The sequence below is a fragment of the Elephas maximus genome, chromosome 4, assembly GCF_024166365.1.
Source record: "Elephas maximus indicus isolate mEleMax1 chromosome 4, mEleMax1 primary haplotype, whole genome shotgun sequence".
Taxonomy (NCBI): Eukaryota; Metazoa; Chordata; class Mammalia; order Proboscidea; family Elephantidae; genus Elephas; species Elephas maximus.
Window position 1 is genome coordinate 44,517,497 of NC_064822.1, and position 16,961 is coordinate 44,534,457.

General features: G+C 44.7%; 1 protein-coding gene across 5 annotated transcripts in view; it reads right to left on the reverse strand.

The window, feature by feature from the left end:
* Positions 1-8,101: 8,101 nt before the first annotated feature.
* Positions 8,102-16,961, reverse strand: part of CAMK1D (calcium/calmodulin dependent protein kinase ID) — a 488,630-nt gene continuing 479,770 nt past the window's right edge. For 4 of the 5 annotated variants that reach the window (XM_049881986.1, XM_049881983.1, XM_049881984.1 and 1 more), the window contains 3 exons: positions 16,154-16,241; positions 14,119-14,236; positions 8,102-12,219 (listed from right to left, as the gene is read on the reverse strand). In XM_049881986.1, the coding sequence (XP_049737943.1) occupies positions 12,104-12,219; positions 14,119-14,236; positions 16,154-16,241 (322 nt within the window). In that variant the 3' untranslated portion in view covers positions 8,102-12,103. Of the gene's footprint in view, positions 12,220-14,114; positions 14,237-16,153; positions 16,242-16,961 lie in introns of all 5 variants that reach the window. The other variant, XM_049881985.1, reaches the window with a different exon arrangement.

Sequence of the window (16,961 nt, forward strand, 5' to 3'; positions counted from 1 at the left end):
GTGCTCTTATGTGTAATCAGAGCCAGGTTGGCCGGGCGGCTCAGCATCCTAAGTGAGCCTTTCTCCACATGCTGGTGCAAACCGCCCAGCCCAGCAAGGCCCACGGAAATGTCTAGATCTGTATGTACCCGAGGAAGAAAATATCATTGTTGGAGCTAAAGAAATGTTAGAACAAGGGGGTGGGAAACAAAGAGGTGGGGAAGAGACAAAGGGTTAACCAGTTGCCCAAGAACTGCATTTTCCTGCCCCCCTGAATCTTTCTGGAAAGAGTTGGTTCTTGCTGATGAAAACAAATTAGGAAGATGAGCTCATGCTAAATGCAGTTCCTCTCAGGGGAGGCTTGGAGAAGACAAGAAACCTGAGACTCTTTTCTTGAAAATAAATCAGTAGCTTTGAAGGCGATCTGGAGTGGAGCAGACGATGGTAGAGCCTGCATGTCAGGGATGAAGTGCTGCACATATGAACAGGGCTCTCCAGACTTGTTCATCAGAGCAATAGAATAGACTAACCTAAAACCAGAAACAACAACAACCCACAGTGTTATCATTAGTGTCTGCATCTCTGATTCTAGATCGAATCTGGCTTCTGTAATACTTCTGAGAAATGCAACAACAGAGCCGCAGAAAACATATGGGCTGGTTACACAATAATGCTTCTGTTCTCTCCACAGGGCCGTAGTTACTGGACTACACGTGAAGCCAGACTGAGCTGTTACAGCTGAGAAATTTTGCTTGGAGGCATAGGCTGGATGTTAATAATGGTGATATTGCAAATAGAAGCTGATTAGATTATGTCACTCCTCAGCTCAATAATCCTCAGTGGCTTCCTACTAAATAAATAATCCATTGCTCTCCCGTTGATTCTGACTCATAACAATCCTACAGAATGGAGTAGAACTGCCCCATAGAGTTCCCAAGGAGAGGCTGGTGGATTCGAACCACCAACCTTTTGCTTAGCGGCCAAGCTCTGAACCACAGGGCCACCAGGGGTCCACTAAATAAATATAAGTCTAAATTTCACTGCATGGAGTTCACTGAACTCCACAAAATCATGTGAGGTAATCTAGCAGAATGGCTTTTGGTGTCGGTCCTGGCTGAGTTTGAGACTGCTCACACTTGGAGCTGACCTTAGGTAAATCACTGAACACTTTTGAACCTATTAGGTTAATAAGAGTCCCTTCCTTGTAGGACTGATGTGATAGTTTAATGAGGTATTGAATGTAATGCACTTAGCACAGTATCCAGAACAAAGTAAATGGTCAATACATAGCATTACTATTATTAGTTATTGTTGATGACATAATAACAAGGCTCTTCAGTCCACCTTTCTCTCCTTACTGTTTGCCCACACCGCATGCTCCTGGCCCATGAAATACACGCTATTCTGTCTGCTGACTGTATACCAGCCTCCCTGCTCTGGCTCACACAGTTCCTACTAAACTCTTCCTGTCCAAACTCTACCCTTCCTTCCAGGGTCAGCTCAAGTACTCCCTCCTTCTGCAGCCTTTGAGAGTAGGGTCCACATCAGGTTTCCTTGTTTTTCTCAGCATGAATCAAAGCCCTTGAATATAGTAGGTGTTCAAGAAATGTTAAACGAATGAATGAATGAACAAAAGCTATGACTGGGTCCACCTGAAAGTCACTGGTGGGGACCAGTAGGGGGTAGATCAGGAAAGGTTGTCGATTCTGAAAGCTCTAAGGTCTAGCGCCACTGCTGCCAATGGACCTGAATGAAAGGCCAGCTCTCCTTGGACCCCTTCATCTGTGAAGGAGACAAGGGAGGCCAACACATTTTTCTGCAGCTGTGATGCCTTAGGAGATCTGTAAAGTGCTTTCCTATGTACCACCCCCTTAGTGGTAGCCTCTTGTAAGCTAATGCTCTTCTCCTCACATCCCTGAACAAGGAGCAGATGAATTCCCCCTGGGGCCTGTGCTTCAATTCTGAGCTCTAAGTTGGCAGTTCTCTCCAGCCTCGAAAACCTGATAAAAATTTCAGTTGTCCTACGACTTGCAACCAAATGCTCCAAAGTCCACTGGGCACACACAAGCTGACAGGCCCTCATATGACAGACACCTTTATAAGAATTGGAGGGGAAAAAAAGCACCTTTCCCCTGAGCCAAGGAGCATGGCTTAGTATGCAGGGTGTGGACTGAAAAACAGCCCCCACCAGCTCCCTTGGGTAGAAGCCCTTGCATGGTGCATATACATGCACACACATGTGTACACACAAACACACTCTCATATGTGGTGCTCTTTTGGGTATTGCACACTTCTGGGGGCTCAGTACAGGTTTTGCAGCCAATCATGTGAAAAATGGAGCCTAGGTATGGTTCTTCTTTCTTGTTCTTTCTCAAACTGGACAGCACTGACACAAGCCAAGTATGTACACACTCTTGAAACCACAACTAGCCTGGCCAAAAGGCTTGAAATGCATACGCATTTAAAATGCTCACGCATTTAAAATGCTCTGTTTTTGGAAACTTTTCTCAGTGGAAAAGAGTTTTTATGTTATGGTCATCCTCCTTTGGGGAACAGAGAGCCAGGGTGCATGCAATTTGTATCTCCTTTTTTGCTATCAATCTCTGCCTACTATGTGCAGGAATAGCTCAGTCCTGTAAATGTACAAGAAGAAATTTATTTACGTCTTGTACTTGTTTTACAGAGAAAGTCAGCTCCTAGATGCATTATGGTCAATGATAGATATTCATGAGACCACACGTAAGACTGAAATTTATCTGAAAAGTGTAGAAAATTTGGAGTGAATGTCAGCGCAAGTAGAACATTTTTGGGTGAAGACGCCTGAAGGACAGAGGTGTTGGTCTTCTCAGTGCGACTGAGCCAAGCAAGGAAAAGTGTGACCTTAAACATGTCAGCTCTGAGGCCCTAATTACGGCCAGCTTTCAAAAAAAAAAAAAAATTTTTTTTTTTTCTACTGTTATCGTTGTTGGTGTCAGGTGCCGTCGAGTAGGTTCTGACTCATAACAACCCTATGTACAGCAGAACGAAACACTGCCTGGTCCTGCACCATCCTCACAACCTTTGCTATGTTTGAGCCCATTGTTGCAGCCACTGTGTCAATCCATCTAGTTGAGGGTCTTCCTCTTTTTCACTGACCCTCTACTTCACCAAGCATGATGTCCTTCTCCAGGGATTGGTCCCTCCTGATGACACGTCTAAAGTATGTGAGATGAAGCCTCACCATCCTTGCTTCTGAGGAGCATTCTGGCTGTACTTCTTCCAAGATAGATTTATTTGTTCTTCTGGCAGTCCCTGGTATATTCTTCATCAGCACCATAATTCAAAGGTATCATTTCTTCTTTGGTTGTCCATGTTCATTGCCCACATTTCGCATGCATATGAGGCAATTCTATTAGGGTCAGTTTTATACTTCTATGCATTTGCTTTGACTGAGTTTTCAATCACGGTTGGCGAGCCTTCTCTATAATAAAAAAAATAATAGAACCCCACAAATAGTTAGGCTACCGTTATGGATTGGCTTGTGTCCTCCCCCATCTCAAAATATGTGTTAGAATCCTAACCCTTATACCTGTGGTTATAATCTTGTCAGGGAATAGGGTTTTCTTTGTTTTGTTAATGAGGACATATCTGTGTAGGCTGTGCCCTAAATCTAATCACTTCTGAGTTATAAAAAGTAGGTTAGACACAGAAGCAAGCACAAACATGAGGATCTCCTAGGAACTGAGGAACGCTGGAGCTACAGATGCTGGAAGAGACCAGAATCTTCCCCTCGAGCTGACAACCCTGAATTCAAACTTCTAGCCTCCTAAACTGTGAGAAAATAAATTTCTCCTTTTAAAATCCACCCACTGGTGGTATTTCTGCTACAGCAGCACTAGGAAACTAAGACAGATACCAAATTCCTTTTCTCCGTAAAGTCTGCATTAACAGTGTCACCCATTCACCCACTGAATGATCCCTTTGCATTGACATACTTCATAATCAGGCTCTGGGCTACAAGACCCAATAACCAATTAAAAAGAGACTAGACATCAGACAGTGTATGTTATGTGTCTTTTGGGCATACAGCCTTATTTCTCTTAAGGCCCATGATGTTTTGATACTGGTGGTGTGGGATGGTGTTAATTCTACATTTCTGTAACACATGTCCGATTTTTTTTTTGTTGTTGTTGTTCCTTACATAACCACTTGCTATTTGGATTGGAGGAATTGTCTGGTTACCAAACCTAATCCCCACAATATATCTGATGAACTAGGAACATCATAGTGGTAGGATCTTAATTTGAACTCCTTCCTTTGAACTCCTACCCCAACATCAAAAAAACAAAACAGCCAACCTTCTACTGGGAAAAAGATCTTACTTTGGGCACTGTGAACTACAAGTCTGTGGAAATGGAAATGCATGAGTGTCTGCCTGCCCAGCCTTGAGGCTGCCATGTACCCCCTGCTCAGGGAGATGCTTCCTGGGGAGTCAATGTTGGCTTTTCCTCCCGACAGCAAGTTATAAATACATGGTTAACGTGATATGAGGTCCTGGGCTGCCTCCAGCCACCTTCTGCAGTAGCAAGGAAAAGGGGGAGATTTCCTGTCCATCAGGGTGTTGAACTTGGGTACCCACCACAAACCCCAAAGCCAAGACGAGCCCTCTCTTTCTCCCCTCCCCCAGCCCTGCCGCTTCTGGCTCATTGGATAAATAATATGAAATATTTATGGGAACTTAAGGAGTTTCTGGGTTCTTGGGTGGTACAAACAATTAATATGCTTGGCTGCTAACCAAAAGGTTGGCGGTTTGACTCCACCCAGAAGCTCCTTGAAAGTAAGTCCTGGCAATCTCTTCCCCCAAAATTAGCCATTGAAAACCCTATGGAGCATAGTTCTACTCTGACACATGTGGGGTTGCTATGAGTTGGAACTGACTTGATGGCATCTGTTTCTTTCAGGAGTTTCCAGGCTTTCAATTCAAACTCCTTCCTTCGAATGCAAACTTCCAAGAAGGTGGAGATGTTGAAACCCCCACCTCCTGCTCTTTTTTTCTTATTTTGTTTTTTTAATAATTTTTATTGTGCTTTAAGTGAAAGTTAAATCAAGTCAGTCTCTCACATAAAAACTTAAATACACCTTGCTACACATTCCCAATTACTCTCCCCCTAATTTTAATGAGACAGCCCGCTCTCTCCCTCCACTCTCTCTTTTCTCACCTCCTGCTCTTTATGGATAAAACAAACCACAGGTATCTGAAGGTGATTAATTGTCTTTATTGGAGGAAAACAATAAGTCATCAATCTCGTTACCATTATGATAGAAATCTTGATATGTGTAAATGATTGTCAAGGCAGAGAATCATTTGCTAAATAGACCCATTAACAATTTTGCAGTGTCACAAACCTATTTGGGTTGAACTTCTTGCAGAGTTTATTACATGCATGGAATAAATGCAGTTTCCCTTCTTTTAGACAAGCATGTTTTTACGGAAACAATTGAACCAATCGCAAGCCTGGTAATAATAGACACGGGGCATTCCTGGGTTCAGTGTTGTAAGCTTTTGGAAAACATGCTCACTGTTGGGGGAGCAGAGAGAGCGACAATTTCTTTATGTGTAGTGACTAAAGCCAATTTAGAAATTGTTCCAATTTTGACTCTGGACAGAATGTACCTTTCATGTCTTCTAACCTGAACTTGGGACTAAAATGTTCCCTGAAACTTGCCGCCCCATCTTCCAAAACAATGAGGCTGCTGCAATGTGGCATCACTTTTGCTGCCATTTGGATGGCATCTTGCACCTCTTCTAAAAAGCCCAAGAGCCCGTGGAAGAGAGAGCACAGGCTTCAGTCCTGGGGCTGCAGGGTGAATGTTCCAGTTGACATTCTTGTCCCTTCTTTAGCTCTCTCCCCAAGTCTGGCTGCCAGCCCTTCCCCAGGGTCCTGCTCCCCCAAGTGTGGGGCTACCAGGAGGCCAGGTATCTTAGTCTGTCCATGTATTTTCCTTTGAGAAGCAATTTAGTGTTTGGCAGGGGCATACTGAGGGTAACGAGCACCCAGGGCAAACTCTAAAGTTTAGTCCCTCCCCCCGCAATTTCAAGATGAATTTAAAAAAAAAACCCAAACCAAACTCGTTGCCGTTGAGTCGATTCCGACTCATAGCAACCCTATAGGACAGAGTGGAACTGGTCCCATAGAGTTTCCAAGGAGCGCCTGGTGGATTTGAACTGCTGACCTTTTTGTTAGCAGCCATAGCTCTTAACCACTATGCCAACAGGGTTTCCTCAAGATGAATAGACATAGAAAAAATGACATCCCCCTCTTGTCTGGCTGCCTCATTCAGGCGCCTTTTATATCTGTGGTGCCTCGGAATGTCATTCTGTGCCTGTCTGGCACCTCTTGGACTTGCACCTGGGGGCAAGTGCCCCCTCTCTCTCCCTTGCTATGCCCCTGGTGTTTGGGGCTACAGAGTCCTGGTGATGCCTTAACTCTATGACTAAAGCCTCAAACACTCCTCTCCTTTTCTGTTTTTCCTGTCCATAAGAAAATAAAATCACCTGTAAGTAAAATGACATGGTAAATAATCAGAAGATATCAGAACCTTATTTGAAGTTCCCTAGAGACAAAAAGGTTAAAAATGTACATGGTGAATGCAGAAGCGGCATTAGTACAAAGGGTGAACGTGACAGTTTGTCCCTTTGGTGTAGAAAGATACAGAAACCGAAGCCATTCCACGGTTTGCTTTGCCCACAAAACCAGACTTGGCAGCCACATGCTGAGTGTTGAGCATCCAAATGGACGGCCTTTGCATTTGAAGAAGCGGAGCCCCCCAAAGCCACAAGCGGGGCTGCTCAGGACACAGGCGGCAGAAGGTCCAGAAGGGCAGACTCCTGTGCTCAGGGCGCATGGGCTGCTGCTAGAAGGAGGGAGCAGGCCCGGCCTTCGCCAGCACGCAGGGCAGACCTCGCAGCAGGCTTGGGGTCCTGCGCAGGCTGAGAAGTGCCTGTGTAGACACGAGCTGCAGACCACGATGAGCTGGATCACAATGGAGGTACCAAGTGAACGGGGTGTGGGCCTGTACCTTCCTCTCTCTCCTCTCCTCAGAGATGCCTGCTGCCCACAGTCGAGTTTTTCCAGCTAACTCATCTGCGTACCGATTTTCATGGAGTCTTTGGAAATCAACTTTTTTTCTTTAGGAATCTATTTTCCCAATTCAGCATTTCTATCTCAACAGTTTCCATTCTGAATATCGAAGGGTTGGAACACTTTTTGCAAATGCCTGCTATACTTTCAGCCCCAACCCAGGACCAAGTACCCCGTAAAAGAGTGGTGAATTACGTACAGGTATATACATTGTTTTTTTGGAAACAAACTGAACAGTGTTTGGTCTGGAATGTGTTTAAGGAAAAGGCAAACTTTGCAAAGTGTGAGTAGACAAAGCGAAAGTTGTACTGGTTAGTAACATGCAAAGGTTTCGTGCGTTGGTGGAACCAGAGGATCTATCATTTCATTTGCCAGAAGTGATTTTGCAAACCTGGGAAAGAGGACATCTGAATTCTGTTGATGGAAACTGGAGGAGCTGCCCTTTACCTGCCCTTGCCTTCTGTTCACAGACTCAAAGGAATCCCTGTGGCACGCTTGCAGAAGTTATATGAAGCAGGGAATGTTGCTGGCTAAATCTGACGTGCGTTAGCCAGCTCTCCTGCCTTCTGCCCTGGAGAAATGTTTCCAGTGTGGCTTCCCCAATGTGAAGAATCAATACTGGCCAAGGTTCTGGGTGAACAAGAGTCTATGGTGCCCAAAGCCATCAAATACTGAATCTACCCCCACTGGGGTATGGTCTTCCTGTTGAAAATTGCTCATAAACATCCAACCCCAGTGGGTTGATCAGACTTGGCTGTCACTCCACGAGAAAGAGGGTCAATGCCTTTCAGGAGGGGAACATCTGGGCTCCCTTCCCTGTGTCCCTGGTGTTCTTGGCCTTTGTTCTAAAGGAGACGCTCCCTTTACCATCCACAATCCATCCAGGAAAAGCTGAATACCAAGGCAGACAGATAGGGTGGATTAATGCTAAGTAGGTAAACTGAATCTGGGGTTCAATACATCAAAACCCTTTTATCAAACCGTTAATGTTTTCTAAAGACAAAAAAAAAAAAAAAAGCCAAAGCTTTGCTTATTTAGCCAAGGGCGTCTTCTTTTGCCCTAAGCTGGACTGCTGGGTTCCTTGCACACAAAGCTGTAAAAACTACTTGGGACCCTCTCAAAGGTTCTCCTATGCCAGTTTGAGGCTGTGGCCTGTCCTTGTGGTGAGGCTTTACAAATGACCAGAATCACTGCCAAGGTCAAGAACATTAAACCACGCCTGTTTTTTTTTTTTTGGCTGAGGGGCATCGTTTCTGTGTAATTCTTTTCTTAAAAAAAGGTTATCCTTTCTGTTCTATGCAGTCAGGGACAGTAAGAGGGTGTGGACGTCAACCACCACTCACTGCAAAAGCCACAAGCAACCGTGGGGTCACCATCTATCTGGCTGGGCAGCCTCCTCTTTTCTCAAGGGATTTTCGTATGCGCACATCCCTAGGCAGTACAAAATGTATTCGGCTGTTAACCAAAAGGTTGGAGATTCGAGTCCACCCAGAGGCAACTCAGAAGAGGGCCTGGTGATTTACTTCTGAAAAACCAGCCATTGAAAATCCTGTGGAGCACTATTCTACTCTGACACGCATGGGATTGCCATGAGTCAGAACTGACTGACAGTAACTTTTTTGTGTGTGTGCACGTCTCTTTCGCATGTTCTACCCTTCTCAGCTCCAACTGACTGCTCCACCCAACCCGATGCTCCAGACCCCCATGTGAGGATGGGGATCTGTGGCAGCCAAGACCCCAGCAGTACCTTGGCAAAGGTAGCAGCAATATTTCCAAAGATGCCAGAGGCCAGAGTAGGGTGTGGACTCACTGTTTGTTTCAGACAAATATAAGCTCCTCTTATTGCCTCATTTACGAGATGAAGATCAGGGAAGCAAAGCCAGAGAGACAGGCAGGTGAGGGAAAGACCACCCCAGGACACAAATTTCAAAATTTAGTATTCAAGTGAGGGGGGAAAAAAAAGTTCCTTTGCTTTGAAAACGTGAAGATATCCAGTTTGGGGTTTGGGGTTAAAAAGACCTGTGATGTGTCCACCCTGAGCTTCACCAACATGCTGGCTTCAAGGCGCATCTAGCCTGGTTGCACATATTAAATGCTCTGCTAATACCTGCTGAATTTGACATCAGTAAGGGTCCTAGGGCTATGCCATCTCATTTGCCAGGTCTTAAGAGGTATATTCTGGGTTCTCCTCCTGTTTTGTAATAAGACATGAACTACACCAAGCACAGTTGGAAGAGAACCTCTTTATCCTTTTACAACTGGGGCTCCCTCAAGAGCAAAAGCTCTTCTGTGTGGTATTTATTTTCTCCTCTTCCTAAAACGATAGGAAATAACCTAAGAGGAAGCCTAGGCCTGCCCTGATGTCATGCCCAGCAGAGTCTACTGTTGGCCTGAAGCCAGTCTCCACCTCCTGGTACTGCGTTACTGAGACCTGATGTGTGCTAGGTGGAGCCAGAGCATGGCCAAGGACTGACTCCAAGCAGCAAAGAGGCCACCCGCAACAGGGTGCATCTCAGCTACTCTGCACTTTTCAGGTTAGTCATCCTTTCAAACTGCATATTCCACGCACCACGTATATTGGCTCCGGAAAATATTTTTATCACCAGTAATAGAATATGGCTTCAAATCTTGCTTTTTAAACGCAAATGGCTATGTACAGCACACAGCACAAACAGCCCATGACTATTCCAGCACATGACAGGTACCAAATTCAGGTCCCCTTACAACATTCTACCAACTTTTTTTCTTATCTCTATGAAGTTGAATTTTCCATTACACTTGTTAATAAGAGACATGTTCAGAAACCTCCTGAAGAGATTCTGCAGTTTTCTCAAATATTTCTCTAATATTGTTTACAGTATTCATGTCATTGTCCTTCTGAAGGTGAGGGGTTGAGGCATACCCAACTTTGGTGATGCTTGCTTATTAATTGGGTCTGTTGTTATTAAATCAACTTTCCCAGGCCTTTTACACATTTCGGAGTAATGGCTTGCTCTTCCCTTTGTATGCATGTGTGGCAGACTCCAAGCAGGATTCCTGCCAAGTGGCCGCATGCCCCTAACACATGTGGGGACAGTGGTGGACCAGCTGCCCATCTTTCCAGCTGTGCTCATATACACTAGTACTGCCATCAAACACATTCTAGGCTCTGAACCAAATAACACTATCTGTGTGTGTATGTGGAGGGGTGGTAGGGAGTGAGCATAACAGAAACATTTTGGCCTGGACACATGCAAAGGTGTAGAAGTGACAAAGATGGTTTGACCAGCAGGGCTGATCAGTCTGTCCACCTGTAGGAGAAGGGCACAGGGACAACAGCCAGGGAAGTCAGCCCAGGATCATCATTGCAGCACAGGCAGAGCTCCCGGGATCCTTGGCAAGCTCAAGGCTGACTGTGCAGACTTCACACTCACACTGAACAGAAGTAAGGGCTGTAATTGGGTGCTAAATGGGTGTGAGGCCAGGGAGGGCTTTTGCCAAGCTGGTTGGCTGGAGCCACCTGCTCGGCCAGACAAGAGCTCATCCTTGATGCCTCCTTGAAAAGTGGTTTTGCCTTGGGTTTCACACTGTGCCCACTCTGCCTGCTATCCATGAACTGGTCTGATTCACCTGGGACTTTCCTTGTTTTAGCAAAGTCCAGTGTCCCAGTAAATCCTTCAGTCCCAGGCAAACTGGGATGGCTGGAGACCCTTCCACCACAGGTCTTAGGCTTTCAGATTCCGCTGCTCGCAAAGCTGCCTTCAAGCCCAGCTGGGCCTGGCTAAGGTGCTCTCTGACCATCTCTGAGGTGGCCAACGTCCTGTTTGCTTGGCAGGTCACCTTCCCTTAGCACCCCAGACAAATGGATTCTCTTCCAAAGTTGGTCCTCTCCCTCTCCCTTGGATAGCATTCATACTAAGAATACGGCAAACATTTGGAGAAAAAACTTGTGTGAGTTGGAGGTTATTCTAAGTATTAGTTTAGAATTCCATTAAAAAGAGAGAGAGAGAGGTTAATCTTAAGACTGCTTTCAGCTGTGTTACTCCTTGTGAGAGGTGAGCGCTGGGTGTGGGAATTTCCCTTTAAACAAAAGGGCAAATCATTCCTTTTGTAAAGGAGGCTCTGGCATCTTCGCTTTGTGGGGCACCTCGTTCACAGCAAGGTCAGCCCGCAAAGTTTAGCCCCAGGGAGCACGTTTATTTCTGACCACTGATGAGTTGCTAGGGTCTCTGGTTGGTCTGGAGTTTTTCGGAGGTGCTGCTAGGAGGGGTTTTCTGCAGGTTCCCCCGCAAAGACTTCATGGAGAAGACAGCCCTATAGAACTGCTGAGTTGTCATTTTAGCTGATCCTCCCAAGAAAGGGGAGGAAAAGAGAAGGAAAAGAAGTAAAGTGCACTCTTAGCCTTGGAGACAGATGCTCAATCCTCTTATTAGAATTTTTAAAAATACCTTGAAATTCTCCTCAGAGGGGGAAGAAGTTCTTTTAAAGGGTTAACATAAATCTCTACTTATTGATGAACAAAAGATAGAGGTCATATAACTAGAAAGGACACACTTCTTAAAAGAAAAAAAAACCTAAAGCACAGTATTTACCAATATTAAATAATCCAGTTGAAACCTTTTCCTCATTAATGAAAAAATACAACATAGACGGTTACCTACACTGAGAAGAGTGGAAATGACAGGGAGTTGGGGTGAGGAATAAGAAGGTCCATTCAGTTAGAGCTTTGCAAGATTCATATGTACAGCACCAGATCCTATTAAATCAGCTCCCCTTGAGTCAGTACAGTTTGTGAGAAATGAACACTTCAGAATTGCAGTATAAAATATGGCCATAAAAAAACTTCTGTCTTCCAGTCCTGTGCAGGAAGGTGCACCATGCAAGGTGAGATTGCTCTGGAGGGGCTCTTGGCACTGGAGGCCGTGGGGGCACCCCTTCCCAGGCCCCTCCCGAGGCTCCACCCCCAGGCCCCACTCTTTGGGCCCATCTGAGGCCCCGCCCCCGGGCCCTGCCTCCAGAGCTAGTCACTTCCTGCCAGTATGCACCGTCGTCACAGTGGTGGGCCTCGGTCTTCGTTCAGCTCCAACTCCTGAGACCCCCGAGGAGGAAATGAAACTACAGAGGGCGGAGGATGCCAGGCCTGGAGGGGAACAGTGAACACAAGGGGGTCAAAGCTTCAGAAGGGTTTTTGTAGTTACAGAAAATACCCAATCCCCATTCCCACTGCAAGGGTATCATAGGGGCTGGGCTTGTGATGGACCAAACTTCATGTACAATTTTTACCTACTGCTATGGGTTGAATGGAAACCCTGGTGTCATAGTAGTTAAGTGCTATGACGGCTAACCAAAAGGTCGGTAGTTTGAATCCTTCAGGCGCTCCTTGAAAACTCTATGGGGCAGTTGTGCTCTGTCCTGTAGGGTTGCTATGAGTCAGAATTGACTGGACAGCAATTTTTTTTTATATGGATTGAATTGGGACCCACAAAAAGTTATATTTAAGTCCTAACCCGTGTACCTGTAAATATGACCCTGTGTAGAAATAGGGGTTTTGTTTCATTACATTAATGAGGACATACCAGAGTAGGGTGGGCCCTAAACCTAATTCTTTTGGAGTGGTGTCTTGAGTAAGACACAGACACAGACAGGAGGAGACAAATGCATGTGAGGATACACCTACAAGCAGCCAAGAAATACGTATATAGAGAGAGATGGAACCTGGCTCTGTAGATGCCCTGATTTTGGACTTCTAGCCTCCAAAACTGTGAGAAGATAAATTTCTGTTCTTTAAAGCCATCCACTTGTGGTATTTTTTATTCTGCAGCCTTAGCAAACTAAGACACCTACTATAGGAAAGTATTTGTGTCAAAATGCTTTGTTCTTAGGCCCAAATCTCCTCTCCTTTTTTCATTATAATAATTATAACTGCTTTGTATTAGAAAACTACATGGTTTAAGTCACCATAATGTAATCACCAAAAAACCCACTGCCATCAAGTCGATTCTGATTCATAGCCACCCTACAGGACACAGCAGAACTGCCCCATAGGGTTTCCAAGGAGAGACTGGTGGATTTGAACAGCTGACCTTTTGGTTGGCAGCCAATGTCTTAACCACTGTGCCACCAGGGCTCCACCATAATACAATAGGTTCCATTTCTTGAGCATTTACTATGTACTAGGCACTGAACTGGTACGGAATACATACTATCATTGTAAGAAGTGTTGGACAGAGTAGAACTGCCCCATAGGGTTTCCAAGGCTGTAAATCTTTACAGAAGCAGACTGTCACATCTTTCTTCTGCAGAGTAGCTGGTGGGTTCAAACTGTCAACCTTTTGGTTAGCAGCCCAACACTTAACCACTGCATTACCAGGGCTCCTTAGGAAGCTAATACAGCTGGGAAAAGCTGAAGAACTGCTCAGTGTTAGGGGTAGGAGGGCTGATGGGAGAAGATCAAGGCAACAGATCTTAAGTGGAGAGGAGCCACTGGAATGGCCCAATATAACATTAAGATAAATCTATAGAGAAAGACACATCAAGAGGGGGAGTGGGAGAGAGAAACGTGAAGTGGAATGTGCCTTCATTGATGTGCTATGCCATGCAAAGATAATGAATGACTATTCCATCTTCTTTACTGCAAAGCCAATGCATTTCATACATATTAGCTCAAATTATCGTCCTCACTAAAAAGAAAAAATGTAGTAAAAGTTAATAGGATCCTGAGTCTTTGCTACCCTGTCCTCAATTTCTAAGAGTGACTCCACAGTGAGAAGCCAATCAGAGGGGAGGGAGGTATATCAGATAGCACCTGGGCCTTATCCAGACAGACCCAGCTGTGTACAATTTGAACTACAGAGTTCTTATCTGTAAGTGGAAATAATAATACCTACATCTGAGGTTGTTATGAGTATTAAATGGGATAAAGTCTTGAAAGTGCCTGCCAAACAGCAGGTAGGTACTCAACAAATGATAGTTCCCTCCTCCCCACCCCAGAATGTTCTTAAATGCCAGCTGAAGAGTTCTGTTTTTGCTACATACGCACAATCTTTTTGGCTGGCCAAGCTGAGGCTGCTCGAAACACTTGCATTTGAACTGTCCAGGCTGCTGCCAAGATGTAGTCTTCTCATATGTCTCACAACGGCCGTGGCATTGAATGCTTGCTGAAATTTAAGAAACAAAAAAGCAGACAAAATATTCTGGCTAATTAGAAGACTCAGACTGTGTCCTATTATTTTTCCCATTACCCTAAGCATTTTAAACTTCTTAAACATCCTCATGACACTCTATAAAGGAAACGTATGTTGATTCAATCTTTCTTTATTTGACACCCCATCAAAATGTATTTTGAAGATTTAAAATTTTTTTCTTCTGCTATAATAAATATATAAAATAAATGTAAACCAATTCTTTCTATAATTTAAGAGAAATGACATTTACATTAAAAGGCAAATTATACTACTGTAAAATGTGATATCTTAAAATAGTTTTTATTTTTCTATTATTGGTACTGGAAACCCTGGTGGTGTAGTGGTTAAGAGCTACGGCTGCTAACCAAAAGGCTGGTAGTTCAAATCTATCAGGTGCTCCTCGGAAACTCTATGTGGCAGTTCTACTCTGTCTTACAGGGTTGCTATGAGTCGGAATTGACTCAATGGCAATGGGTTTTATTATTGATACTACTTCTGTTCTAAATAGTAACAATTGATTTAAATAAACTGTTGTTGTTGTGTGTCGTCGAGTTGATTCCAACTCATAGGGACCCTATAGGACAGAGTAGAACTGTCCCCTAGGGTTTCCCAGGTTGTAATCTTTACAGGAGCAGATCGCCGGGTCTGTTCTACCGCACAGACACTGGTGGGTTCAAACCGCACACCTTTCAGTTAGCAGCCAGGCACTTAATCGTTGCACCACCAGGGCTCCTTTCTGAATAAACTAGGTCAGTGGAATTAATTTTACTTCTATATAGACTCTCACTGGTGGGTTTTGTGGCAAAACAGCCAGCTCTTAATTAGCCACACTGATTAGAACACAAAGAGTTTAGGTAACGAACTGCTGGTCACGAAACCTCGATGGTTTAAATCTATCACATTTTTGCCAGAAAATACTGATGAGCTCAACTCAGATTTCTGGTTCTTTTCCCTCAAAAAACAAAAACAAAAACAAAAAAACTGACTCATGCCAACCCATGTCAGAGTAGAAGTGTGCTCCATAGAGTTTTCAGTGGCTGATTTTTTCAGAAGTAGATTGTCAGGCCTTTCTTCTGAGCTGCCTCTGGGTGGACTTGAACCTTCAACTTTCTGGTTAGCAGCCAAGTGTGCTAAACATTTACACCACTCAGGGAATTCCTTTTTCCTTATAAAAACCCAAACCCAGTGCCGTCGAGTCGAGTCCGACTCATAGCGACCCTATAGAACAGAGTAGAACTGCCCCATAGAGTTTCCAAGGAGCGCCTGGCGGATTTGAACCTCCGACCCTTTGGCTAGCAGCCATAGCACTTAACCACTATGCCACCAGGGTTTCCTCACAGCACTTCTTTAATAAAGTTGACTATTCAAAGTGCTAGCAAAGTGAAGAAATTACAAGGAAGATTATATGAAGAAATAGCAAATGAATAAGAGCTGGCTCTATTACTGTTTGTAAGTCACAGAGGGGAAATGTTAAGTTGCATACTTTATCCTTCTCACACCCTAATACTCCAAGTCTTCATTTGTTGAAATTAGCAAACTTATTTTGATGAGGTTCTGGGGAATTTAGTCCAAACTCAGTGATAAAAAATTCATTGCCGTCAAGTCGATTCCAATTCATAGCGACCTTATAGCAACCATATTGGACAGAGAAAAACTGCCCCATAGAGTTCCCAAGGCTGTAAATTTTTAAGGAATCAGATTGCTATGCAGAGCAGCTCGTGGATTAGAACTGAAAACCTTTTTGGTTAGCAGTCGAGCTCTTAACCACCGTACTACCAGGGCTCCAACTCAAGTGATAGTAACCTTTACAAATTAGAAAGACTCAAATTGTAGAGCAAGTTTCAGGACAGTAGTTGCATTCACTGAGGATTTAATAAGCACAAGACTTACTCTCCATTTGCTTTTTGCAAAGTTCTTCCGGATCTGGGCGCTGACAGACTCGTGGATGTTTTTGTTGAGGGCTGTGTCACCAGCGATCCTGAAACAGAAACAGATGCTTTTAAGAAGTGTTTCTCTGGGGGCCGTGACACTAGGTCCCAAGCTGCTTTCCTATCCGTTTCCTCAGGGTCCTGACAGGGCGGCTTGCCACTGCCCCTTCCAGGCTGTTTATTTCGTCCTGTGGCTCTTCGCGGAGCCCATGAGCTGCTGCCACTACAGCTACCAGTGATTTAAATCCATCCAATTTTCACCAAGGCCTATTCCATCTTCTATACCCTCCCCAGGATCTGCCACCGTCTTCCTGGTTGACATCAGTATGTGGCTCTTGTTTTCTTTTTTCCACCCCAGAATCCATGATGACCATGAAACCTGAATTCATACTTTTCCATCCTTCTCCCTCTTTCTAAATCCCTCTCCCTCCACATCAGCTTCCTACCTGCAACAGTTCACCTCTGTGGTCTCAAGCTTGTTCCCTGTTTGGCCTGACCACCAGATCCCCACCCAGGGACCCTGCTTTCTGCCTCCACCATACCCGAGGCCCCTACTTAGTTTGCCCTCACCAGGACCTCTGCCTGATGCCCTGCTCACAGCCCCGAGCTGACAGCTTCCTTTGGCTCCGTCCTACCTGTAGTGAGCGCTACAACATTCTACTTACCCACACCCGTGACCCTGTGCCCCCTCACCTTCTGTTTAGCTTGGAGAGGGGATTCCCAGTCACAGTTCAGACACACTTGGTGTATCTTCTATTCCTGCATTTTCT